A 27,989-nucleotide genomic window follows, 5' to 3' on the forward strand; every position below is an offset into this window, starting at 1 on the left:
CATAGCACCCGACACCACGCCGGTGTCATAGCCGAAGAGGAAGCCACCAAGAGCCGAGAAGAAGGCCAGCACGTAGACGAAGGGCTGCGTGGGGGGCTTCCGAGACAGGTGTTCCGGCGACGACGGTGAGTTGATGAGACGCCGTTCGCCATCATCCTCTGCAGTGTTATTTGTGATGCCCATGTTGAAGCGCGTCAAGCTGTACTCATCCTCCCTGTTGCACATGGGAAGCGGGAAGGAGGGGTCAAACTCAGCTTGGAAAACAACAACTTTTCCTTGCCTCTCGCTCGGGAGTTGTCAAGTCTGCGTGGACGTACAACAAAGCCCTCCAATCTTCACTTGACACTTGTCGGACATTTTTTACGAACCGTCTACCTTGTCAAAAGACGCTTTTTCGGACACACTAATTCAGCTGATTTCAACGAGCTAACGTGCTAATTTCCCGAATGTTCTCTCCCCTCTGCAAGAAAACGGACTCGAGCGTCGTGTCGTGCGTGTAGGGGGGAAAAAAGGAACTTCGTACTACTTTTTAAAATTATTACTGCCGAGCTACGAGTTACTCCCCAAGACGCTGTACCGCCATGTTTGCGCTACGTCACCAACCATACGACCCTCCTCAACCCCCCCACCGCCCCGTGACGTCATTTACATGCGTCAATGTACATATCAAAAAGTACAAGTTTTTGTGGACTGGAGAAAACTATTCAGCAGGCAATTTAGCTTAAAAAAACTATATACAGTACCTTTTCATAACTTGGCACACATTAGTAACTTAAATAGTCCTCGATCGTTCTGTAGAAAAGACATTCATGCCATCAAAACAACGTGTTGTGAAGTAACAAAAAATGATAAATTACTGAAAACATTCGTGTATGCAGTGGCGGTCCTAGCTTGAATGACGCCCTGTGCGAGACCCTCCTACATCCATCCTGCCAGCAAAATTGCACATTAATACTTTTACTATTAAACTTTAAGCAGACATATTACCAACCGTTTTCTTTTTTGTTGAGAATTCTAATTTACTCTTTACTTTTGATATAATATTAAAATTTAGGCCGAAAACAGATGAAACATGCAAATTGGAATTGATTGTCAAGCCATAATGAGGCCTGTTTCGCTTTAGCTTGAATTTTTAATTACCCATTCTCCGAAGAAATAAATACTTACCGGCATGTCTAGTTACAGTATGCATCACTCGGAAAACATGCTACCAGTCACTTTATGTTTTGGTTTTCATTTTGTTGCGACATTGTTTAGTTTTACCGTGGGTGTGGGTGATGTTCTGTGTTGATGCACTCATCATTTTCCTAAGTATGAAGTTGTGAATTAGTGAAGTTGCTCAATGAAAGAGCTGCTTGTTTAGCTAGCTTTTAGTAGGCCCGACTTTTGGTTTTATAATGCAGTTTTGCTGTTATGTATGTGGTGTAGTTTGTCACTATCCCAGCAACCCCTGCTTTTTAGATAGCCTTCAACAACATTGCTTGCAAGTTGCAACTAAATTAATTGTTTCTTTTCTTCAGCATAGGTGCCAACAAAATCAACACTTTTACATCTGTTACCATTAATACAATTAATTTGGTAGGACTGATACTGCTAATCCTCATAATAATAATAATAATAATGAGGCAGACAAAGGCAGGAAAACTGAGGCAGACGATCATTCCACGCTGATGACAATTGTCGTTTTGGATTTAAGTTGAAATTGGACACTTAAAGGAAAAAAACACTCCACACCTTTTTTTTTTTTAAATAAATAAACTTTTAGGATGTATAATCATAGTTTAACAGTAAATTCCCAAATGTTTTTATGCCTTATTTGTACATATAAACAAACTTGACACGCTTGCTGGACTTGTTCGGCGACATGACATGCCAAGTAGTGTTTGCGGTAATACAGTATTCATATTCTCATTTGAACAAGGTTCCAAATGTTTTTTATTCAGTCGGACTTTTGATGTGTTTTTCAATTTGGTGCTCATTAAAAAGTGTATTTTAATGCCCATACCTCATCTCGCTTACAAATCCACTAGTGTGTTGTTAATTGTTTTGGCAATGTTGGATTTAATGTTACAAAACTTTTAATTATACAAACATAAGCTGTATCCTGGGTTTTTTTTTTTTTTTTTACAAATCATTGCCTAAACCTTCCCATATATATATATATATATATATATATATATATATATATATATATATATATATATATATATATATATATATATATATATATATATATATATATATATTAGTTTGTGTTTTAAATTACATTGTAATGGTATTTTCAATGTGTAATTTTTCTACATTCGAGGCTGTTAGTGGTGTGCTGTATTTCTACGTTATTATCAACTTCAAATGCCGTTTATAACGACGTCAGAACAAGGGGTGATATCTGTAACACACCCGGAAATCTAACAATTGATTTAATCGATATAATAATCCGATTTTTGTCGTTGTGTTTATTCGCACAATCGACAGTAAAATTAAAATAGTGTATTTTTCCAATGCAGTACGGCGCCATGGCTCAATCCCGATGCTTTACATATCGCGGCTGTCACCAGACACCGACGTAGAAGAAGAGGGGGGCAGTCAGGGGGCAGTTCACATGACAGCTTTAAACGCTCGTTTACATGAAGACACCAAGAAAAACCGCAGAATATTTCGAGTAAACTAGTTACCTACTTTGTTTAAATGACGGCAAGTGACTGGAGAGGCGCGAAATCCTGGGAGACCGCTTCTTTCTTTCAGTCGCGTTCCAAACGGGAAGTTTGTTTCCTGTTCCTGTGTGGAGTCATATGATGTGATCGAGCGAGGCAGAAACACGCCTGTCTGCGGCTGTCTGTCAACGAGAACAGGAGCACAGCACACACACACACACAGAAAAAACAGCGAAGTCTAAAAAAAAGAGGAAGACGAGCGAAAGTTGACTCGGTCTCTCGGTGAGACGTGCGCCGATGCGGTTGACTCGCAGCCTCCCTCGCGGTCCATCTTGCCGGCCTGGCTACAGCGGTCGCTCGGCCCCTCGGAGCCTCTCTTCGAGGCTGCCATGATTTGACCGTCAGCGGGGATCGAGCGTTTGACAAGATGGACAACAAAGAGGAGCTGGAGGAGATGCTGAGGAAGCTCCTGGTCAGGCTCAGGAGCCCCCAAGAGGACAGGCAGCTGTGCACGCTCATCCAGATCCTCCAGGATCTGCTCTTCCTGTCGCACAACGACCATGGTAGGAGACAACTTGTGTCTAACTAGATTAATCTTCCCTAGTAGGTCAAATGCCAATTAGGTACAATTTGTCCAGTTTGTCGTTTGACTACTCCTTCACTATTACATCCAATGTCCAACTAGTTCAAAGTGTTCAACTAGTTCATCCCAAATACAACCAAAGTCCATCACCCTTGACTATCCAACTCGTACTTTTATATATCAACAAGTATCCAACTAGTCCTTCAATTGTCCTTGATTTGATAGCTCCAACTAATCCTTTATTTACTCTATCCCCATCGCGCCAAATCTAGTTTTTCTAACTTTTGTCTTGGAGATGACAAAGTGTAATGAGTCTTTCACCTGGAGATCATCTACTTTTTATTGAGAAGTCCTTCACTTGCAGGTTGATAACTTGACTAAGTAGATCATATGCCAAACAAGTCATATTGAAAAAAATGCCATGTCCAACTGATTTTTAAGCTAATCCTTCCGTAATGGATAAATGTCCAATATACCCAAACTACTCCTTTAATCACAGGTTAAAGACTTCCCCGAGTAGATCATATGTCCAACAACCGGTCTCCTACAGTATGTCCAACTAATCCTACACTTGTATTGGACTGACTTTCATGACATCAAATGCTGTCCATTTTGTATTGACTATCTTGATGATAATAAATGACACTTTATAAAACACATAAAACTGAACTGGTATGTAGAACTGAAGGCTAACATGCTATCATGTGGTGTCTCTTTGTGGCAGCGTGCCAACTCTTTGCAGACAAAGACATTCATGAGCCGCTCATGGCCGCACTGTTGTCACACACGGACAGCAGAGGAGTCCAGCAGGTACTTGAACGCATCGCCGTTCGGAGGAAATAGACAACTTTTCCAAATATAGCCCAGCAAAGACCCCCGCGATAATAGAAATGAAAGACTTTGACAACTGATTTACTGTGGCTTGGCTGAAATTTTCTTGTCATTTCTGCATTGAACACGTGTGTTAGTTTTACAGTAAGTAAACATTATCTGGGAGTGACAAATGCTTGAAATCTTATGTGGAGAACTGTGTGAGGAAGAGTGAAAACAGTGGCCAGGAAATACTTTAAAAAGTGTACCTTAATACATTTATTTTGATAATGTAAAATGTGTTGGAAGCATGAGGGCTAACTTGTAAAACTATGGTGAAAAAAAAAGTTCATATAATCTGTATCACAGATGTTCACTTAACGGCGAGTGGATCTGTAAAGATTCCTTGCGATAACAGAGTGTTGACGCGATGCGATGATGTTATCCTCTTGCCACAGGTAGGATGGTCACTGCTGTGTCAGCTGCTGGAAACGTGCCCAGGTATGCTGGAGGAATTGAACACACCTCACCAGTAAGTAGTGGCATCTTGCTCACATTCAGTGCAACTGCTGTGCATCATACTGAGGTCTGTTTTTTTTTTTTTAATTTGGACCCTATTTTTAATAGTAAAGATGGAAGAACATTTCGATATTGTGATGTAGTGTGTGCAGTAGGTTTTTCTAATAATGCACTGATCCCGTTCATTGCTGGAGTTACGTTGTAGACTACCCACAATTGGTAAAAATGCACAATTTAGACAGGCAATATTAGGGAAAAAAATAGTTATTTATTTATTTGTTTAGTAGTTTAGACTAGGGGTGTGAATTGCCTAGTACATGACGATTCGATTCGTATCACGATTCACAGGTCACGATTCGATTCAATACCGATTAATCCCGATACGAATTTATAAGTCGATTGTTTTCATTCAAATTTAGGAAATACTAATCAGTAAACTTGTAGAGTGTAAGATTTGTATGAAAATGTATTATTTATTTATCTGAAACTTCAGTTTTATACAGGTTGTAATCTGTTTCATGTTTGAACAGCATTAAAATAAAATATTAAGGCTTAATGTTCCGTTCATATAACATTCTTCCATGCTTAAGGTGTGAACCCTAACCCGAAGTAAGACGTTTTGTTGAATATTTTTCCATTAAAAATGGAAGTTTAAAAGTCGATTCAGCCGCCTATTGAATCGATTCGAGAATTGCGCGATGTAGTATCGCGATATATTGCCGAATCGATTTTTTTAACACCCCTAGTTTACACCCTAAAATTCTCCTCCCACACACTTTGATAATGTTTAAACATCTGACCAATAAACATAGCACCAACAAAAACAACTGTTGTCAGCTGCAATTAGCTCCCGGGCTGCACTTTGGACACCCTTGTTGTATCTTTGTACAGTTTTTTCATTGAAACAGAGTGCCATGCAATATAAATAAGTTCCTTCCTGGCAACGACCTCGTTTAATGATAAGTCTGTCAGGTGAACACTCTTCAAGTATGCACTAGTTAGGTGTTGTTATGTCAACAACCGACACCTTTCAAATCCCTTTTCTTTTGACAAGCGGCGTCTCACTTCCCTTTTGAGAAGCTGCCGTCTTACATTTTTGCACGTTTCAAAAATGCACAAAGCAGGTTCTGATGAATACTGTCATGCATGTCAATGCAGAAAAGGATCAGTTGGAATGTGTCTAGTCTTCCTATGTTCGTGTATGTGTGCAGGCAGATTCTGAGGGTTCTGTCGCAGTACCACGCAGACAGCCGGGTGACCACGGTCGCGCTTCGAGCCCTGTCCCTCTTTCTGCGCTCAGGTACTTTCCAGCTGGGGCGGATACTGGAGGCTATTTTTTTTTACTCATTTATTTTCAGTTCTTTTTTGGTTTTGGTTGAAAGTGCTTTCGTTTTACTGTAGCATTTGTTCTCAAGCTTAGTAACACTTGTGAAAGTTCTTTTTTTTTAAACTGGCATTGTTTGCACAACTAAATTAGTGTCAATCCAATCTTCTAAATATACAACGTTTTAAGATGGATTTTAAGTTGGATTTTGTATGTAATCTAAGAAGTAACTAGAAGTAGCTGCACCTAAAATGTAACAGAAAATAATCACTACCGTAAGTAGTTCTATGACTAGGCACTAACTTGTACATAGTTGTGACCCAGGAAGTAACATTAAAGTTACAACTGGATCTTTAACTGGGAGTTAAGACATAGCATAGGAAGTAATGTACAGTATAAGAAAGTTCTACCAGGAAGTAACTTGTACCTTGAAGTAACTCGAGGCAGAACATAAAATAGACAGTTGATGTACTGTACTGTAGCTTGTACCAGACAGAAACTAAAAGGTAACCTGGGAAGTACCCAGAAAGTAAGGTAGAAGTAACTTGTACTTAGAAGTAACTTTAGGAAAATAAAAGGCAATAGCTTGACCATACTAAACAACAGAAAATGTTGCTTATATGGACTTTTAAACAAGTTATTTTCATACTCACAAATCTTCACATTCTATATTGTATTGGACCTGATCACAAAAGTATTTAGACGCGTAAAGCACAATTAGGCATTAAGCACTGTTGTTAAACCGCACAATTAAGCTTTAAAGAGCCGCTTTCCAAATGTAATTAGCTTGCATTACATGCGGGAAGTTCCTTTTTCATCAGTGTGCTTAATTAATTCTACGAGTGGAAATGTGCAACTTTCTCACTGTCTAATGTGTTTCCTTTGGTGAGATAAATCCCTGCCGCTGATGGAAAAAAATAATTTTTCCCTGACATGCATCTACTCGGACATTGGTTGCTAAGCAGAATTCAAAGGGCTGAATCATAACTGCCCCGTAGGATAATGATTTGGAATTTTTGGTTAGCACGTCCGCCTCCCAGTACTGAGGACGCAGGTTTGAGTCCAGGCTTCGGCCTTCCTGGGTGGAGTTTGCATGTTCTCCCCGTGCCCGCGTGGGTCTTCTCCGGGTACTCCGGTCTCCTCCCACATTCCAAAGACATGCATGGCAGGTTAATTGAACGCTCTGAATTGTTCCTAGGTGTGATTGTGAGCGTGGATGGTTGTTTTTTCTCCGTGTGCCCTGCGATTAGCTGGCGACCGGTTCAGGGTGTAACCCGCCTACTGCCCGAAGCCAGCTGGGATAGGCTCCAGTACCCCCCATGACCCTTATGAGGCGTAAGAGGTCAAGAAAATGGATGGATAGGAGGAATTTTGCCCAATGTTTATCAAGATTATTAATCACAATTATTCGTCATGTTGGGGTAAACTTCAAAATTTGGGTTGCTCTACATTTTTAATTTAGATGTGGCAGTTAAAATCATAATCATGATTAAAATTGTGCAGCCCTTTTAGAACCAGTTTGTTGTCAATCTCCGTGAATTGTGTGCTTGTGAAGACAAGGGCTATATACTGTAACTAAAGTTTACTCAACTTGACTTGACATCACAGCTTCGTTCTCCCATTCAGACGCCATCGCTCTGCTGCTGCTGGAGGACGAAGAGGAGGATGTATTCGGTTTAGCGGTGCAGGCAATGAAAGTTTTCCCCTCCAACGAGGAAGTGCAGCTCCAAGGCTGCCGGGCTCTGCAGGCGCTTCTTCATCGAGGTGAGCCTGAAGTGGTTTGTCTTTTTTTTTCTTCTTTTTTTTTCTCCTTTTTTTAAACAATACAAATCTACTGTGATGGTGCAGTGAGTGACGAGCACCTGGTGGAGTTTGTAGAGAACCAAGACCACGTGGTGGTTCTCGCCGCCCTGCACGGATTCCCCGACAATCCCGAGCTGCTGCTGCAGGCCATGAAGGTTCTCCTTCCCCTGTCTAGACCCAGTAAGAACCTCCTTCCATCATTATCGCCACAATAACATCACGTATGCAAATTATGTAATTCTTATCACTAGCCTGTCAGATTGTTTATGTAAACTTATGTAAACCTTCTGAGCCCTCGCTAACGTGATGCATTGTTTTTCTTTACCGTCTGGCATCCGTAAAGAATGTGTACCTGGGGTTGTCGGCTCACAGTCAACCACGTCAAAGCAAAACATCAAAGGCAAATCTGTAAGGCTCTGTTTTCGAAGTTTACGTCCGCCAGCAGAGCGCAAATGCAACAGAGGTTGAATTTCGCAAGGTTCGCTGCACGCGTTTGGCAGATATGTCGCCGGCAAGCTGGGTGTTCCAGTTTGACTTGACTGCGTCAGGAACACATGCTGACATGTCAGCCACTCTAGCGTGTATAGCATGTAGCGCAATTTTAATGCTCATACATACATAAAAAAAATAATAATAATTAAAAAAAAAACTGTCCTGTTCAGCTGCTATGGCATCCTGGCCGTTTGCATTTTGTTGGATATTTATTGAAACCTGCAAGGTGAAAAAAACGAGGTTTAACTAGAGCTGTCAAAATTAATTGTTTAATTGAAAATTATTATATTATTGATTATCAAATTAATCGACAACTATTTAAATAATTGAGTAATCATTATCGTCTGTGTTTAATCAAAATAAGACATTTGCAAACATTTATTTTTACTTTGGAAAACAATGACCGAACCGGTAACAGTACGACATCTAGAGCACCCCCTTTTTTAAATCACTATTCAAATATGAAGTATGATATAAACACCAATCACTGGTTAATAAACAGTAATCAGAGAAAAAAAAAGCTTATATAATAGACTTTAATGCAAAATTAAATTGAATTCAATTAATCAATTGAATAATCGAAAGTCTAATCGATTCTAAAACTATTTGATAGTGACAGCACTAGTAGGGTGAGTTGACTTCTGTAAACCCAAAAAGAACTCGTAAATGAAGTATGATATATTTTAATCATGTAAAACTCAAAACCAATGTCTTGAATGCTAACTTTGCCTTATTAGCAAGTTGCGGAGGCTAGCATCTCCTTCTGTCTGCCTCCTCATACAGTGGCGATAACAAACTGAACTCTGTGGAATGACCTGTATTTCTGACTTCTTTATGGTTGAAGTATACAACCATTGTGTTGTTGGTGTGGTTGAACTTGTATGTATACATTTCAATCATGCACAAAATCAGACGCGTGTAATACACTAGCCTCGTTAGCGACCTTCTCCTTTAGCAACTCTCATAATGACTTCCATGGATATATTATTGTATTCACAGAAGAGCAAAAGATTGATGGAAAATTCCACTTTTCCCCTCGCTCCCCAGTGGATAAAATGTCCTTTTGCCTTTTTTATAGCACGTTTGCATGAACATTGCCCTTCATAAAAGCACATCTCTGCTGAAGTAATGTAGGGACTTATTTTAGCCTCCGTATAAAAGTGATTTATTGTCCACTGGCAGTGAATGTGCGTGATGAAGATTATGACTAACACAGTGTGGGATGTTCCACCACAGATTGTGTCATGGCATTTATTCCGTAACGATGTTTTCCCACTTGATTTCTACGAAGTGGCAAAGGATAACTTGGAACTGTTCTCCAGGAAGTTGGTCACACATGGAACATCTAGGTCAGGGCACAAGCAATTGTTTATACTGTATACATTATTCGCACCGTAAATTGAATTTGTATATTAGCAATGTTGTCCGTATCTATATGAAATCTTACACTCATATCATGCCGAAATAATAAGTGTTACTCATTGGTCCATTGTAATTGCTTTCGATATGGTTTCACTTGGGGAAATTCCGTAGAGTTCATCAAAACACTGTAATTTGCCCAAAATGACTGGTTCAAACTAGAATGGCCAACTTCCTGTTCAGTTTCAGGCATGCATCCTTGAGCCTTATTTTGTGCATCCTTTTTCTGGAACACAATTTCTTGTTGATCGGTGAAACTCAAATTTCATGATGTCCTCCCAATTTTGAATGGATCTGTGACCTTGGATGCGCTTCCTAATCAAATAAATAATCAACAAGAAGGCTTTAGTTGCCCCCTGAATCTTAATTGTTGATCTTATCCACATATTTTGTTCAGCTTTCCAACGTTCTCCGCATCGTTTTGGGAAATTAATTTGTTTTGTCACAGCAGGCAGAATAAAAATTATATTTGGATAAGTTTGGTGGGGAAGAACGAGACCATTAATAGGAAATTCCCACGTAAAATCATCCTGGAAAAGTCTGTGAGAAGAAACTCTACATTTTGGTCACTTTTCACTTGTTCAATGTGCGCCCCAATACTTCTGACAACTTCAAACATTGGCTACTAACTGTTTTAACAGCTTTAAATTGTTTCTTATGGGAAAAACCTTAACAACATTACTGTAATAGACTTAGACTTAGACTTAGACTTGACTTTTTTGATCCCTTTGGGATGGCTCCCTCTGGGAAATTTACATTTCCAGCAGCAATAAGAACAGATAATAAAATAAAAAATAATCCAATCAATCAATAAATAAGGTTATTACACCAGAGATCGAATTAATAATAATAATAAAAATAAAATACAAAATACAAATTCAATCAATAAATAAACAAGGTTATTACACCAGAGATTGAATTAATAATAATAATAATAATAATAATAATAATGATAAAATAAAAATTCAGTCAATCAAATAAGGTTATTACACCGGAGATTGAATTAAATATATTAAAATAAATGCTGTAGTATTAGTAATAGTACTGTAATGTCTTCTTGCAGCCAGTAACGTGGAGATGTTGATGTCCGGCGGCTCTCGCTGCTATTGTGCGCTCATCTCGGCCATGGACGCCTTCCCACAGGACGAGGAGCTCCAGGGGACAGCCTGCTGCCTGTTTCGGAGGTTCACTTCAGGTCAGATCAATGATGATGATTATGATAGTTAGTACAGTAATAATAACGATGGAGTATCTTCAGAATGTGGAAAAATGATAACATCAATATAGAGAGACCGTATTAAAAAAAAAAGAAAAGAAAAGAAAAAAGATTGTGATACGTTGGGAGACAGTATTTAAAAAAAAAAAAAAAAAGTTTTTATTCCGCCCACATTGTACACGTGTTTCAGTAAAAAAAAGTAACTTCAGTAACTTGCACCCAGCTATAATGTGGGGTAGCAAGTATCCTAGGGAGTAGAAAGTAACGTTTACAGATAAGTAACGTTAGAGAAAAAGTAACTAGAGCTAGAAAGTAACTAACCAAGGCGTAGCTTGTACTAGGCATTAACATAACGTGACGTGCCAAGACAAGTTACCTCAAATTAATACTCTTAGTAACCTAGAAATGAAACAAGAAGTAACTTGGGATAGAAGGTAACTAGATGTAGGATATAAGTAGAAAAAATAAATAAATTTAAAAAATCCACCTTTTTTTTGTCGTGTGTGTAAATGAATAACTTGTATCGGTAACAGTGTTTAACAAAAGATCAAATATGGAAATGGAGGCTCCTATGTTTGGATTGCGTCGACAGGGATAATATTGTGACAAACGTGCATGTCAGTTGATTAGGCAGGTCAGTGTGATTAATCTGTTTGCGTGCGTGCGCACTTGCGTTTACGTGCATAAAATGGTTGCATGTGTGTGGCCACGCAGAGAGCTACTACAACATCCTGGTGAGGAACGGCGTGGCCCGGGTGGCTGTAAGGGCCTGTCAGACTTTCCCCTGCAATGCCACGTTACAGGCCGCCGCCCTCTCCTGCCTGGCAGATCTCAGTGAGGACGCACACGCATTCACAAAAAAACACACACTTTAAACTTATTAACAACAAGGACAAAATAGACAAAATAGTCCATGATGAAATTTTATTTTCTTACTCTGACTGTCTCTTGTGTCCTCATAGAGCTCGAGTAAAAAGGTGTTTTGTTTCTTCTGCTCCTTGACAGCTTTTTTTTTTAACTTCTTAGAACCAAAGAATGCAAAAGCTTTGTCGCTATTTTTAAATCAGATGGCACACCTTTGTTTTTTAATGTTTGTTTTTTTATTCTTTATTTTTATTTTAATAATGTCTTTGTTATGTACTGTAAAGATTCTGCTGCCTCTTGGCAGGGCCACTTTTTTTGGGAAATTATTATTTTTTTACCTGGTTAAATAAAGGTAAAAAAAAACGGACAAAACACACACTCAGTAAACACTCACACAAATACACACAAAACATATACAAAGCAAACAAAAAACACACGTGATGTGATGTGTAAGGCTGCTCGATTATGGAAAAAATATTAATCATGATTAATTTGGTAATAATTGCAGTCACTATTAGGACAATCAAATGGTTTTTTTTTTGGTACAAAACAAAGAAAATATTTAAACATAAACAAAAATATTAAGACAGACAAATAAATTTCTTTGAAACACTATAATTATGCAAGTTCCTTTTGGGCAAAACAAGATTTATTAAATTAGTAATTTTAAAATAAAAAAAAGGTGCAGATATATAAATTTAACGTATAACACTAAATATAAGACATTTTGAAACCTCTATTTCATAAGTATATTTTTTTTCCCCCATTAAAACCCTGACATATATGATCTGACACATGCATTGCACGGATGAGCCATGAGAGGGCAGTATCACCCAGCTGATGGCTTTTCCAACAACCTTGCAAGATCTCCCCAATTGAGAAAGGAGACATATATTTATTAATAGTCGGAAATATTCTTTATGATTTTTGGAGGTAGTAATATGTTTGATATGGTTGTTTATCATTATAATATGAATTTAAAGCATTGTGACCGGATGTATCAAATATGACACAAATCAAAAGTCATATATGGAAGATGATTCCCCCCTCCCAAAAAAAATGTTTGTTCAAAAAGACCAGTAAAGAAAATAAATAAATACATTTTCACTCATATAGTTCATGTTTCAGCCTTTACAGGGTTAAAAAACTCAAATTAGTATAAATAATCTTTTATTTTTGTTTACGATTATGCCGATTTTGTAGTTGTGGAGTGCAATAATTGAAATTGTAACTGAATTTCGATTAATTGCACAGTCCTAACGTTGTGCTCCTTAGCGGCCAGCATGGTGCAGAGCAGAGTGGCGGCCGAGCAGGGCTTGGAGGACGGCGAGTCGGAGGAGAACCGTGGGTGCGGCTCGGATCACGTGAAGGGTTTGGACTTGGATCTGGGCTGGATGGGAGTCTGCTGCACGGCGTTGGATCTCCACGCCGCGGACCCGCATGTTCAGGTTGGGCCTAGCAAGTCTGTCTTAGGAAATGAATCAAATGTGAAGAAAAGCAACGACCTCTTGCAGGAAGCTGCTTGTTGGGCCATTCACAGTCTGTTGGTGCACGGAGCTGAAAGGAGTCATGCAGAAGAGGAGCAGGATGATCGGTACTCAACATCAATATTACATACACTACCAAGACCACCAATTTAAAAAAAAATCTTATTTTATCGACCCAACACTTTTCCTAGTATAGCGTAATTGTTTATGAAAATTCATTTTGTGGTTCATCTTATGCGTGTGTGCACGTCTTTTTAGGACACCTGTTCATAGACAGCTGATGGCAACCATGTTGCTTCACTCCTCCTCACCCCGCGTCTTCGAGGCCGCCACCAGTGCCATCGCCACGCTGGTCGCGCAAAATCGTAAGTGGGCTAGGTCTTCCTGGTAACACACAAACACAACGCACATACTCTTTAAGGGATTACACCACAGTATTTTAAACCCTTCCAACATTTAACTATGGCATATAATGATTAAATCTTACCTTTGACACCATGGCGACACCATTTTTTTAATAAAATATTAGGTGTTTTGATGGTTATTTTTCTAATGCGGAGGTAAAACGTCAGGCTTAGTAAAACTCCGCCTCTCCCCGTGTGATTGCCGCGCCTCCAGCGAACCAACTGTAGTCTGCTGTTGGAGCCCCATGTTTGACCACTCTTCAGAAATACAAGCCATCAATTCTTTAACTCATTCACTCCCAACCATTTTCATTGTCGCAACACCCTTCACTCCCAGCTGTTTTACTGGGTTTTGATTGATTTTGCAAGGCCCACAAAATACTGTGTTCTATTGCTATAAAAACACCTACCAAAAGAACGATTAGAGTGTCTTCTTTCATCAAGTATGTATGTTAGCATTAGAATTAGCATTAGAATATAGGTAAGTTTCATCATTATTTGCAAATCTGATTAAAACAGTGGGTAAAAGAGCTTGTTGCAACATGGCCCTGGTTGATCTCTTATACTCTGCTGCCACCTGATAGCCATTTTTGTAATAACTACCATTCTTAAAGCATTCTCTTCAGTTCAGAGACTGCATCAAAGCCTTCTGTATGCACTCGCATAAAAAAAAGTATAAATACGTCTTTAGGAGCATGGTAACGTTTAAAATAGAATGTCTTTATACGTTTTTGAGAGCAAATGAGTGGAGGAGAGGGAAGAAGAGAGGAAAGAAGTAGGAGGGGGGGGAAACAAACAGACCTAACACAAACTAAAACACACAAAAAAAAAACAAAGCAAGTACACAAACATGCACAAAAACACACAAAAAACATTTACAAAACGCAAACGCAGAAAACAAATGAACACACATATACAAAAAAAAGACCCAAGCCTCTATACCAGCAGTCAGCCTGTGATTAGTCAAAACCCGCAAATAATTGACATCCATTCATATGGATTGAAAAAATAAACAAAAACGGGAAATATTTTTTTCATGAATTTATTTAACTCCCAAAGTTATTGACTTAGTGGGGATATACCACCATTTAGCATTTACCGTACTTATTTTTTTCCGACTTCCCAAGTGGAATTTCCGATGTCAAGGGAGCGTTCCTGTACACACTTCCTGGTTTGAACTCGGAAAGTCCGACTTCCGACCATCCTCGAATGCAGCATAAGTATAAAAATTACTTTAAATATATCTAAATATACGGATGTCAACTTTGCCTAGCCCTGCGATTGGCTGGCAACCAGTCCAGGTTGTGCCCCGCCGACTGCGCAAAGTCAGCTGAGATAGGTTCCAGCAGCCCCCGTGACCCTTGTGAGGAATAAGCGGTCAAGAAAATGGATGGATGGAACCTTACCTATGCAGATCTTTGTTCATTTTTAACGGAATATGTTTTGTTGCTGTTGTAGCTAAAATGCGCTCCACGCTGCTGTCCAGCGGCCTCCATGTCAACGTGGTGGAGATGATGAAGAGGCACCCAGCCTCGGTCCAGGTGTCGGTCAGCGCCTGCCGCCTCCTCAGCCTCCTCTTCCAGGGCCGGACGGCCGGCCTGGATGAGCTCAACATGGCCGTGGGTCAGATCCTGAGCGTCATGAAAGTTCACAACTTCCAGCCGGAGGTTCAGCTGGAGGCGCTGCGGGCTAGCTTGGTCTTCCTCTGTCCAGGTACGATCAAAGTCGAAATGCCGAATGGTTACACCAGGGGTGTCCAAACTTTTTCCTCTGAGGACCACATACAGAAAAATAGAAAGCTGCAAGGGCCACTTTGATTTTTTTTTTTTGTTATTTATTAACACATTCATTGCCACACCAGCAAAAAATCATTTGACGTATTTTTCCGTCAATGGCAGTGAATGAGTTAAAAATAGTAAAAATCAATGAAGCAATTATAAATTGTTGATATAATGTACAGTTACTTATTGAAAACTTCTAACAGTCACAAGGCAAATAATGACCCCTGTGTATAATAGATATGCCTCTCCACTGAGCAGCAGCTGATCCCAACTTGACATTCTGAACAATCGGTCGTCAACTGACCACACTTAACAACCATTAATGTGATGTTTTCACTTTTTTTTTTCATTAATAATTAACCATTAATTAATGTGATGTGTTCACAAATTGGACGTTGACACTAAGAAACACGTGGATGAAGCTATTTTTATTTCTGGAACTGAATTATTAGCTGCAAATTTGTGTCTTTGCGTAGCTATAAATGTTTAATCCACCCTCTTTATTTTTTTCATTTATCTATTTATTTTTTTTAAAAGCATTGAAAAAGCATTTTTATTATTTGCCACGGGCCACCAAAAAATGTATGGCGGGCCGCAAATGGCCCCCGGGCTGTAGTTTGGACACCCCTGGGTTAGACGTTAGCGTATGGCATGCTACACTTTCCCAGACCGGAGTTTACGAGAGCATGGCGCCTCGGTGGCAGACCCCGACATGGCCGACGTGTCACTGAAGGTCCTGAAGAACCAGTGTGTCGTGGAAGGAGCGCACGCCGTCTACCTGGAGGTCCTCAACAGGGTACGAATGCTGCAGTTTCATGGCAGTCTAACACAATATTACATTGGTGTCTGAAATAGGGGTGACTGGAATGGTGCACTCGTTTCACCGTACCCTCTTTTGTCTATAAATTGTCCATATTTTCTACTGCAGTCCCAAATAATTCTGGGACGGGTTTATTGTGTCTGTGTGTAGTTCATCAGGTGTCCAACCATCCAGGAATGCGGCTTCAAGGTGCTCTCCTCTCTGGCCGACTGCTCGGGTGCAGTAGACCTGCTCTGCCAACAGGGGGCCATCGACACGGTGCTCCACACGCTGCAGATGTTTCCGCAGGATCGAGGTGTGCTCATAAAATTCTGGGAAAAAAAAAAAAAAAAAAATCATAAAATTAATGTTTTCTTGCTATTTTGCAGAAATTCACTACTGGGGTCTGACCCTGCTCAGCTATCTGGTATCCAAGAAGAAGCTCTCCAGGATGATTGTTCCCGTCCTGGCCTCAGTCCTGGTGGCCTCTCTGGGCCAGTACAAAGAGGATTATGACTTACTGCTCAAGGTATCGAACAGCCTTCATGGCACACATGCTCTCAAATGTCACAGACTTTCAACTAATTTTTACTCTGGTATGATGATTAACTCATTCACTCCCAGCCATTTTTAAAGAAGCAATTCCGTTCGCTCCTGGCTGTTTTACTGGATTTTGACTGATTTTGCAAGGCTCACAGAATATTGTGTTCAATAGCTATAAAAACATGGAACCTATCAAAAGAAAGATTAAAGTCTCTTCTTTCATCAGGAAAAAAAGTATGTTTCTATCTGTTTCCGTTTTGCAGCAATTAGCATTAGAAGAGAGCTAAGTTTCATCAGTTTTCACAAATCTATTTAAAATTGTAAGTAATTTAGCTTTTTTTCTAGATGGCCCTGGTTGATTTCCTTTGCTCTGCTGCCATCTGCCGGCCGTTTGTGTAATAACTACCATTTCCGCAACCGTTCTTTGCAGTTGAGAGGCTGCATCAAAGCCTTCTGTATGCTCTAGCATAAAAAAAAAAAAATTAAAAAAAAGTATAAATACGTCTTTGGGACACTTAGAACATTAAAAAAAAACGTGTTTATACGTTATTGGGAGCAAATAAGTTAAATACAAGCAAATGCCGACAGAAAATTAGAGAAATTCATAGGAAAAAAATTAATTTATAAAGATAATTGCACTTACTGACGGAAAAGGCAATTTTTCACTGGAAAGCCAATTTAGTAAATATTAGTTACTCTATATAAATTTTAATAATCAATTTGGAAAACAGCTAAACGTTTCATAAACATAAAAAAATGTTAGTAAACATTACAGACCATTTAGGAAAGATCAAAGACAATTTGATGTAATTTCCAAGCTTGCGCTACGAGTTTTTCGTCCAAAACATTTTAGTAAACATCCAAAACCTAAACATCAAAGTCAATCTAGTAAACATCCAAAACAATTTAGTAAAGGTTAATGACAACTTAAGGTAAACATTAGAGACGTTTTAAGTTTACGACAGACTTTAGTGGAATCAAAGACAAGTGTCTAGCAAATGTAAAATCATAAAACTTAGTTTTAGTAAATGTCAAAGACAAATTAGTAAACGGAAAAGAGAATTTTGTGACTGAATGAAATGTATTTAGTGTCTTTAGCTAAGAAAAGATGCATTTTAGTTTTAGTAAACTTTAAAGACCACTTTGTAAGCGCCAAAGACTCTGAAGATAATTCACTAAAGATCAAAAAGCAACAATAAATATATATCAAAGACAATTTGGTATTGTAAACATAAAAAGTCAATATTGTGAAGCACAAAGACCATTTAAAGATTTAAACATTTTGATTTTTTTTTTTAAAGATTTTGATTATTATTATTTTTTTGTGAAGACAAAAAAAATGTAAAGATTAAAAAAAATCTGCAGTGTTTCCAGGTGGCGCTGAGGATGCTGGATGTCTGTTCAGGGTCGGCTGTGGAGCTGCAGAGGGAAGACTTTGACCGCCAGATCTTCCAGCACCTCCGAGAGTCCGACATTCCCGAGCACGGCAAGAATCCAGTATGTCACACCACAGGGGACTTGATTCGAGAAGACATTTTAACCCTAAAAATGACGCCCCGTCACTGTTTCTGTCTTCAGCTCCGTCGGTCAGCATGCTTGGCTCTGTCCAAGATGTGCGCCAACTCGGAGCTGCACTATAGTATGCTGGAGAAGGCGTGCGAGGACGGAGACACCATCATGGCAGAGTGTCTCATTGAGCTCGGGGCCGACGTCAACAAGAAGACTAAAACGGAGTCCCTCATCTACCAGGTGTGTGCACCAGTATTTTATGGCTAGTTATCAAACTTCTCTGCAACCAAATCATGACAAAAATAGTGAACCAACCCCCCCGGTGTCCCAGACACACCCGCTGTAGGTGAAAATCAGTGGGATGAGACCATAACTCTCCATTTTGTGTTCCAGGTGTGCGAGAAGGGAGGCCCCTTAGAGCTGGTGGAACTGCTTTTGAGTCAAGGCGCCCACGAACAGCACCTCCGCCGAGCTCTGGCCGTCAGCGTGAAGCGCGGCGACGGGCCGATGGTCGTCCAGCTGCTGGGCCGTCTCGGTCTGGATCTCAACAACAACGCCTTGTGCCTCGGCGGTTTCCGTCTGGGCCGTCTAGATGCAGCCTGGCTCTGCCCCCTACTGGCTCAGAGAGGAAGGGCTCACAGTCTGCGCTACAGCGCCAGTGAGAAGGCTTGAATATCTTTTTTTTATTTTATTTATTTTTTTAATTATTATTATGTTGATAGTTTTTATTTATTTATTTATTTATTTATTTATTTTTTTAAACCAGCAGTTTCTCAGATTGACTCAGTGGTGTTACTATTCTTTTGTCAAATCTTTTAAAATTTTAAATAGCTGATGTTTCATGACGCTTAAAGGCAGGATGTACAAAATCCAGCTCAGGGGGCCCATTTGAGGCCTGTGACTTTTTTTTTTTTTTTTAATGACATGATCAAAATTTAAACATAGGCCACAATAAAATAATGAAAGATAAAATACTTACGTCGTCAAGTTCACAATATTTAAAAGGAACACATCTGTTAAAAAAGCCAGGTTTATTTCCATTTATGCAGTTCTAGCACCCTCTAGTGGCTAGGTTATTAGTGCAATTTAATTTTCATTAGGGATGTTTTGGCCTTCTATGTTTAAAATCTATGCTAATTGTCAGATGAAGGGGAACCTAATTTTCGTGTGAAGCAATCAATGTATGCTTGTATTAGCAAATAAGTGTGTCAATATTGTTATTAGAGATTGTACGTGGTTTATATGCATTGCTGTTAAGTACAAAAGCACAATATTGTTTGTTTTTTGTTGTTGTTGTTGGGTTTTTTTTAGTATGAGCTCTCTTTTTTACAATATTGTGATCTTTTTTTTAAATATCGACAACGCCCCCACAATATCGTGATAATTATCGTATCGTGACCTTCATATCATGATAATATCGTATCGTGATGTTTGGATATCGTTACATCCCTAATTGTAAACACAGGAAAACCCTGAACAAACACTCCAATTATGATGTACTTTTGTCTTGAAGCTAAAGGAGCCAGTTTGGCGCGCTACATTCACTCCTTACAACGCTCCAGAACTATTGGAGCACCTCTGAAGTCTCTGGGAGACCCCTGTCTGACATCTGGCTACATCTCTGATGAGAGCGACGACTCCAGCTTCAGCTTCCTCTCCATGGACGAAGGCCTCGTCCTCGATGACATGGAGAGTGACGGTGAGCGAGGATGACATTTATTCACACCAGCGCGATGTGTTAGTGATCATTTTTTGTTGATTAGGGAGCGATTCATTGACAGGGGTCTCCCTGAAGCCTCACAACAACTCCGCAGAGGAGCTGAGGTGGGGTTCGTTCAAAAAGAACCATGGACGGCGCAGACACGCCAGTGCGGAGGTACTTGAAATGTTCAACTCATCCCGCACTATATCGCATTTTTTTTCTCTATTTTTTTTGTTTTTGTTGACACTAGTACACATGAATTGCTACACTTTAAAAACAATTAGGTCAAAAAATAACCCAAATTGGGTCAAAAAGGAACCGAACCGACCAGGGTTATTAGTTTTGTTTTTTTTTTTGTTTTTTTTTTTAATTTAGTTATTTTTTTTTAGTATTCAGGGTGGTTCTGTTAGTTTTTATTCGCTTTTAGTTATTTAATAAATGCTTAGTTTTAGTTGTAGTTAGTTTCAGTATTAGTTTAAATATATATATATATATATATATATATATATATATATATATATATATATATATATATATATATATATATATATATATATATATATATATATATATATATATATATACATATATATATATATATATATATATATATATATATATATATCTGAAGGTGCTTTTCTATTGGCTGCTGCTAAATGACGTCACTTCTGTGTGACACACTTTCAAACGTCCTTATTCCGGTTAATATAAAAATGAATCTACTTAAAATCATGTTTAAAATCATCCCCATAGCGTTTTACCAAAGACTAAAACGAAGGACATTTTTGCTATAATTATGGTTAGTTTTAGTTAGTTGTATAAACATAAAATGTAGTTTCAGTTAGTTTTCGTTTTTTAAAAAGCAGTTTTGATTTTATTTTATTTTATTTCATTTTAGAAATTGTTTTTGGAATTTTAGTTTTAGTTTTTTTTCGTTAGTTTTAGTTAACTAAAATAACCTTGGAACCGACCCACTGTTTTGGGTTATTTCTCAAACCATAAAGTTGGGTGGATAACACAATAACACACAAAACAACCCAAAATTTCTTTGACCCAGCTTTTAGCTTTAGAAGAAAAAAACAAAATGTTGGGTCGGTCCCTTTTTGCCCCAATTTGGGTTATTTCTTACCCAATTGTTTTTAGAGTGTATAACTCGAATCCGAAAATTCTGATTTGGCATTCGTTTTTAGCGGCCATTTCGCATCTCTGTTCGAGTTACCACCGATTGGTGCACAGCCCGAGTATATTGTATATCGAGCATGTGTTTCAGTAGATAGTATAATGTGTGTGTCACACTTGTGAATAAAGATAATACAGTTCATGAAGTGAATGACAAATGCAAAGTAAAAAAAAAAAAAAAAGGCACTGATCGTTCAACTCAAACTATGCAGTGAGTCAGCGTTGCTTACGGCGCATTTCAAGGAATGTATTGTATCCGTAATTAAATTATTTTGCAATCCAAAGTGCTTTGCCAGTTTTGTTTTTGTTGTTTTGTTAGTTTGAGGTTTCACAATAATAATAAAATAAAATATTTGCATCAAAGTCTGTGTTCTTCTTGAATGTTTTCTCCGCGCGTTAGTCAGAAACCGGTGTTCATGGTTAAACAAGCCGTGTTCTGCTGCTGATTACTATTGAACGGAAAAGCTAGAAACAAACTTTTTTTTCTGGTGAAAGAAGAATCTGGGGTGTTTTAAGGCTTAAGCTATTTTTTTTTTTTAGAGAATCGTATTTTCAAACAATCTGAAATGTAACTGCATACATTTTTACGTTTGCTCTCTGTGTCTAACAAAACTGTTAAAACGTTTCTTTCCCCAGAGTGGTCCAATAGACAGCGAACACACCGAGCATGCACACAGACGATATGGAAGACCTCAAAAAAGTATTTGTCGCATGTATTTTCATTAAAATATGTCCCGATATTATAGCTTTTAACCAAATAGTCAATTGCTGGTGGAGTTGGATTCAAAGCTATATCAACCGGATATTTTGACTTGTAGGGTTTGGGTCTGTGGAGAGCTCATCAGGCCTTCTTCCAAAAGAGAAGGAGAGGATCCGCCTGCTGGACCTGTCGGGGAATGAGTTGGACTGCCTGTTGTGCCTGATGGACCACGGGCTGGTTCAACAGCAGCTGGCTCACCTCTTCAGACTGGACCTGAGCCACAACGTCCTGCTGGAGTTCCCCGCTGCGCTCTGTCAGGTGTCAATAAGCCTCAATTGTAAAAGCTGTTAGGAATGTTTCCATGGGTACGTCAAAAACAAATGACTCACAAATTTGATCTATGTATTGTCACATTAAATAGTGGCGTAAGTCATATTTTGACTTAGCCTATATTACTTGACTTATTACTTGACTTGACTCCCCATTTGTAGGAAAATTCAGTCCTCAAAACAGTTTCACTCAGCAGCTTGAACTTTGGTACACATGGCCATAATGAACAGACCCACAAAAAAAAAGTTTCAGGAAACTAACCCCTAAAACATACAGCAAGTCTTCCAATTTGTTTTGAAGCGTCCATTTTATGGACATTTTCCTGGAGACCGTCAAAAACAAACTTGACCTAGAGATATTTTTCTAATAGTTACCAAATTTTACATGCATTAGACATATGACTCGCCATTTGTAGGGTTTTTCCTTTCTTTTTTTCTTTTTTAAACTTTATTGTACCGAAGAAGAAACCGATCACGGAGCAACAGTTGCACACGCCCATTTCCTGGTTGTGACAAGCTCTACTAGTCGATACCAAAATGCCGATACCACTAATAAATAAAACTCCCCACCCAAAAATGACGTTTTAAAGAAAGACCTATATATTCCAATATATTATTTTTCCTTAAAGGGATACTTTACTGATTTAGCCATTTTTGGCAGTCAAACATTAATATTTTGCCTATAATAAATTTGATATTTTCGTTATTTTTCACGTACAATTAGTACCTTTAAAAACACATTTTGTAACTTGCTGGCGACTGAAAATGACATCACAAGGACCCGGGTAACCAATCACAGCTCAGCTTGTGAATGTCACATGACAGGTGAGCCGCGATTGGTTACCTGAGCCCTTGTGATGTCATTTTCAGTCGACAGCAAGTTGCAAAATGTGTTTTTAAAGGTACTAATTGTATGTGAAAAATAATGAAATTATCAAATTAATTACAGACAAAATATTAACTTTTTATTGCTATAATGGGCTAAATAAGTGAAGTATCCCTTTAAAATTTCATGAAATTGATGTCAACTTTGTATTCATATACTTCCTAATTTCTGTTTTAAAGTGCTTTATAAATAAAGCTGAGTTGAGTTGAGATGAGTAGACCCACAAAAAGTGTCGGAATCCATGCTCAAAAACGCACAAGAAGTCGGCCATTTTAGTGTTGTTTTGACCAGCTGGCTTGCCACAAAACATATAAACAATTCATTTTCACATCCTCAGCTCTTGACCAAACATCCCATGTTTTTGCTGCAGAGCTTAAGCAGCCTGACCCGACTGGACCTGCAGGGCAACCAACTCCAGTCGCTTCCGGCGGAGCTGCTAGCCTTGCCGGCGCTCGCCACGCTCAACGTCTCGCGCAACTGCGTGGGCCCGCGCCTCGACTTGGACGCGGCGGCCGCCTGTCCGTCATTGCGGCAGCTCAACTTGTCCTTCAACAAGCTGACGGCCTTCCCACGCCAGCTGGGCCGCGCCACCGAGCACCTCGAGGAGCTTCTGATGGAAGGGTGAGACCCTCTCAAAAGCGCCGCGTGCTGACTCGCCACTCGGGTGTCAGAACGATGTTGGACTGTTGGCTGCGACCTTCAGGAACAACGTGGCCGAGCTCTGCGTGCCCCCGCCGCACTTTCCCGAGATCAAACTGCTGGACGTGAGCAAGAACGCCGTAATGGACATCTCGCCCGGCTTCCTGACGGGCTGCCCCATGCTGGAAATCTTCAACGCCTCCTCCAACAAAATAAGTGAGTGACAGGATGTGAGCAATGGACATCATGTGTTCTGCAATTTACGGAGATAATTATCGCCTGCAGGTTGTCTGGCACAGCTCCCAGCAAAGCTCACTACACTGAAACTTGCCAACAACGACTTCACTGCCATTTCTGATGACATACTCCGCCTACCTAAGTGAGTGTGAATGCAATAGAAATATTTCATTAACTTTCTGACTCATGAAATGATTATCATTTTACCACTTGCTATTGACGGAAAATGACATCACAGTGCCAAAGGGCTCAGTTAACAACCAATCACGACTCACCTGTTTTCTGTGTGGTCATGTGACATTCGTAAGGTGAGCCCTTAGGCATTATCAACAGAAAGTGGCGTCCCAAGAGATTGATAAAAATTTGTGATAGACCGCGCCAAAATTCAGCATTATACAAATATCGGCATCGGCCACTTTGAAGAATCATACGGCCGATAACAGATCAATATAAAAAAAGTGTTAACTTCAGTGAACTATTTATTAAAATTTTAAGACATACTGTTGACCCTGAACTCTCTGCACCTTCTGTTTTTGTTTGAATTTTTTTGTTTGAAATAAAAGCTAAGATAAGTAAGAACTGACTACTTCCTTATTTAGACATTTTGGAAAACATTATTTACTCTAGAAAAATAGACCAAGCAACTTACTCGTTTAAACTTTTATTTAACTATTATAGACATGCAACTGTCCCTGAGATACCAGAACTTTTGTTAGATTTTTAAAACAAAAATGTCTATTGACTAAGATGTATTTAGTTTGTTAATACTACAATATTTTACGAATCCTGAAATCCTGTTGTTCAATATACACATGCTTAAAAATTCAACAATTTAAACTCATTCCCTCCCAGCCATTTTCACTGAAGCAACACCCTTCGCTCCCGGCTGTTTTACTGGATTTTGACTGATTTTGTAAGGCCCACTGAATATTGTGTTCTTTTGCTATAAAAACCTACCTGAAGAAAGATTAGTATCATCTTTTATCAGGAAAAAAAAAAAGTATATTTCTATCTGTTTGCGTTTTGCAGAAATTAGCATTAGAATATAGCTAAATTTCATCATTATTCACAAATCTATTTAGAAATGTGAGTAAAAGACATGTCCCTGGTTGATCTCTTTTACTCTGCTGCCACCTGCTGGCCGTTTGTTTAATTACTACCATTCCTTCAACCGTTCTTTGCAGTTGAGAGGCTGCACCAAAGCCTTCTGTATGCGCTAACATAAAAAAAAAACGTAGAAATGCGTATTTGGGAAGCTGAAAACATTTAAAATAGAACGTATTTATACGCCAAGATTTTCCCTTTTAGTGAAAATGAATATCGGCTCCAAAAATCAGTCATCAGTGTCCTTGTCTGCTAATAATGGGTATCGGCCCTGAAAAAAACATCTCGGTCTATCTCTAATAAAAATAGCTATATTTTGCTGTTTAATTCATATTTCATAAATGCAATATTAATCGGAAAGAGCCATGTTTAAGCCTCGTGGGGCTGCAGAGAACATACTGTAGTAAAAACAAACAAAAAATTGACTTGACTTAATGGAAGCGTTTTAAGTTGACCAGACTACAATATCCATTCTACATAAAAATCTAAACTCATTTTATTGTTAATTATTTTCCTAATTTTATTCAATTTGTTTGGTTTAATTATTTCACTTATATTTTTTTTACAGCTTGAGGTCAGTGGACATGAGGACCAATCACATCGAGGTGTTCCCGGGTCCAGGCTCGTGGGCGTCCAGTAACCTGCGCGAGTTGATGTTCAGCCACAACAACATCGCCGCGCTGGATTTAAGCGGGCCCGTCCACAAGTGGAGCCGACTGGAGAAGCTGCACTTGAGCAACAACAAGCTCACTGAGGTGAGCTGAACCTTGGACATATGTAAACAGCAGAACCAAAGGATCCAAAAATGAAGATTTTTGTGTACATCGGGATGTCAGATCCCGCCGCAGGTCGGTCTGCTGGAGGGTCTCACTTCCCTGGACGTGAGCCGGAACGCCGGCCTGCGCTCCTTCCCCGACGAGATGGGCAGGCTGGGCCGACTGTGGGACCTCCCGCTGGACGGCCTGCGACTCCAGTTGGACCTCAAACTGATTGGAAGCAAAACCAAAGACATTGTCAGGTAGGACCTCGACTAGGAATTTTTTTTTTTTTTTTTTTTTTTTTTTTTTTTTTTTTTTAGAATAAGCACCTTCCTCCTCCCTCGTTCAGGTTTCTGCAGCAACGTCTCAAGAAGGCAGTTCCGTATTACCGGATGAAGCTCGTCGTGGTGGGAATCGCCGGCAGCGGGAAGACCAGCTTGGTCCATAAGCTGATGAAGATCAAGCGCTCGCAGCAGGCCTCTTCCAGGCGGTCGGCCGGGGCCACCGTGGACGTACGCGACTGGAGCATCAGGGAGCGGGACAAGAAGAAGATGGTGCTGAACGTTTGGGACTTCTCAGGTGCGTGGCGGTCAGTCAGGGTCAGCAAGGCCTAAATACTATCACATATAATTGTCACATGATAATGGTTGTCTTACAAGTTGTGTAAATCCCTACCGAAGGCCCAGGTACTAAATGAAGTCCAAGCGTCCCATGCGTGATTATTTCTCAGTAGGTTTTTTTTATTTTGATACCCGCCCCTCCCCACTCAGGCGGCGACGAGCTGTGCGGCTCGCAGCCTCACTTCCTGTCCTCCAGAGCACTCTACCTGGTGGTGCACGACCTGAGCAAAGGCGCACAGCAGCTGGATGCACTCAAGCCCTGGCTCTTCAATATCAAGGTAGCTCGAAGTGAACCGCTAACCGTAACCTCAATCCAAATCTTGGCCCGGTAAAACTAAACTAACATAACGCTTAGACCAGGGGTGTCCAAACTTTTTCATTTGAGGGCCACATACAGAAAATCAGAAGGACGCAAGGGCCACATCATGTTATGAAGAGAAATTGTGTTTAGTCCTAAAAAATGTACAAGTAATTTTTTTGTGCTTTTGCATCTTTAGAAAAATGCTACAGTATATAAACCAATTTATTTGTAATATGGCAGTAGGGTTATTGTAGTTTTGGAATTTTTTAGGGGTGTTAAAAAAAATCGATTCGGCGATATATCGCGATACTACATCGCGCGATTCTCGAATCGATTCAATAAAAAAAAAAATCGTTTTTTTTTTTTTTTTAAGAGCTCAGAATTGTTCATTCGGTAGTCTTACCGATTCAACGTCTTATCATCATTGCCTTTTTTTTTTTTTTTTTTTTTTTATTTGTGTGTGAATCGATTTTTAAACTTCCATTTTTAATGGAAAAATATTCAACAAAACGTCTGACTTCGGGTTAGGATTCACACCTTGAGCATGGAAGAATGTTATATGAACGGAACATTAAGCCTTAATATTTTATTTTAATGCTGTTCAAACATGAAACAGATTACAACCTCTATAAGACTGAAATTTCAGATAAATAAATAATACATTTTCATATAAATCTTACACTCTACAAGCTTACTGATTAGTATTTTCTAAATTTGAATGAAAAAAAATCACAACAATCGACTTATGAATTCGTATTGGGATTAATCGGTATTGAATCGAATTGTGACCTGTGAATCGTGATACGAATCGAATCGTCAGGTACTAGGCAATTCACACCCCTAGAATTTTTCCATTTTAATTTTAATTTTGTTTTGAGGTTTCTTTTTTTTTTTTTTTTATTTAGTTAGTTTTAATTAGTTTTCAGGGTGGTTCTGTTAGTTTTTATTAGTTTTAGTTCTTTAATAAATGCTTAGTTTTAGTTTAGATAGTTTCAGTAGTAGTTTTAGTTTGTAGTTGTTTTATTTTTATGTGTATTACTTGTGCGCAATATTAAAAAAAAACACCATGGGCGCAATGTCATTATTCTGGTTTATATAAAAAAAAAAAAAAAAAAAAAAAAATCTACTAAAAATCACATTTAAAATCATCCCCAAAGGCTCATGCATGAATTTAATTACCAAAAACTAAAACGAAGGACATGTTTGCTATAATTATAGTTAGTTTTATTTTAGTTAGTTTTGTAAACAGAAAATGTAGTTTCAGTTAGTTTTGTTTTTTTAAAAGGGATCTTCGTTTTTATTTTATTTCGTTAACGAAATTATAGTT

The 27,989-nt window shown here is 39.0% G+C and overlaps 2 protein-coding genes across 7 annotated transcripts in view; one reads left to right on the forward strand and one right to left on the reverse strand.

Annotated features, from left to right (window-relative positions):
- Positions 1–3,210, reverse strand: part of LOC144016281 (proton myo-inositol cotransporter-like) — a 14,538-nt gene extending 11,328 nt beyond the window's left edge. For 2 of the 5 annotated variants that reach the window (XM_077517188.1, XM_077517186.1), the window contains exon 1: positions 1–613. This exon is cut by the window's left edge and continues 238 nt beyond it. In XM_077517188.1, the coding sequence (XP_077373314.1) occupies positions 1–225 (225 nt within the window). In that variant the 5' untranslated portion in view covers positions 226–613. Of the gene's footprint in view, positions 614–743; positions 795–2,675 lie in introns of those variants that run through there. The other 3 variants (XM_077517190.1, XM_077517189.1, XM_077517187.1) reach the window with 3 other exon arrangements.
- lrrk2 (leucine-rich repeat kinase 2) overlaps positions 2,317–27,989 on the forward strand; it is a 43,455-nt gene continuing 17,782 nt past the window's right edge. The window contains exons 1-29 of one of the 2 annotated variants that reach the window (XM_077517185.1): positions 2,317–3,217; positions 3,962–4,047; positions 4,506–4,579; positions 5,778–5,866; positions 7,517–7,654; positions 7,739–7,873; positions 10,668–10,799; positions 11,535–11,654; positions 12,960–13,132; positions 13,199–13,278; positions 13,430–13,536; positions 15,034–15,288; positions 16,025–16,152; positions 16,327–16,471; positions 16,545–16,684; positions 18,064–18,195; positions 18,277–18,447; positions 18,601–18,865; positions 19,721–19,906; positions 19,971–20,083; positions 21,725–21,788; positions 21,907–22,106; positions 23,374–23,624; positions 23,707–23,858; positions 23,928–24,021; positions 25,552–25,738; positions 25,820–26,001; positions 26,091–26,320; positions 26,512–26,639. In XM_077517185.1, coding sequence (XP_077373311.1) covers positions 3,082–3,217; positions 3,962–4,047; positions 4,506–4,579; positions 5,778–5,866; positions 7,517–7,654; positions 7,739–7,873; positions 10,668–10,799; positions 11,535–11,654; positions 12,960–13,132; positions 13,199–13,278; positions 13,430–13,536; positions 15,034–15,288; positions 16,025–16,152; positions 16,327–16,471; positions 16,545–16,684; positions 18,064–18,195; positions 18,277–18,447; positions 18,601–18,865; positions 19,721–19,906; positions 19,971–20,083; positions 21,725–21,788; positions 21,907–22,106; positions 23,374–23,624; positions 23,707–23,858; positions 23,928–24,021; positions 25,552–25,738; positions 25,820–26,001; positions 26,091–26,320; positions 26,512–26,639 — 4,293 coding nt within the window. In that variant the 5' untranslated portion in view covers positions 2,317–3,081. The remainder of the gene's footprint in view (positions 3,218–3,961; positions 4,048–4,505; positions 4,580–5,777; positions 5,867–7,516; positions 7,655–7,738; positions 7,874–10,667; positions 10,800–11,534; positions 11,655–12,959; positions 13,133–13,198; positions 13,279–13,429; positions 13,537–15,033; positions 15,289–16,024; positions 16,153–16,326; positions 16,472–16,544; positions 16,685–18,063; positions 18,196–18,276; positions 18,448–18,600; positions 18,866–19,720; positions 19,907–19,970; positions 20,084–21,724; positions 21,789–21,906; positions 22,107–23,373; positions 23,625–23,706; positions 23,859–23,927; positions 24,022–25,551; positions 25,739–25,819; positions 26,002–26,090; positions 26,321–26,511; positions 26,640–27,989) is intronic. The other variant, XM_077517184.1, reaches the window with a different exon arrangement.

Source organism: Festucalex cinctus, chromosome 3 (assembly GCF_051991245.1).
Source record: "Festucalex cinctus isolate MCC-2025b chromosome 3, RoL_Fcin_1.0, whole genome shotgun sequence".
Taxonomy (NCBI): Eukaryota; Metazoa; Chordata; class Actinopteri; order Syngnathiformes; family Syngnathidae; genus Festucalex; species Festucalex cinctus.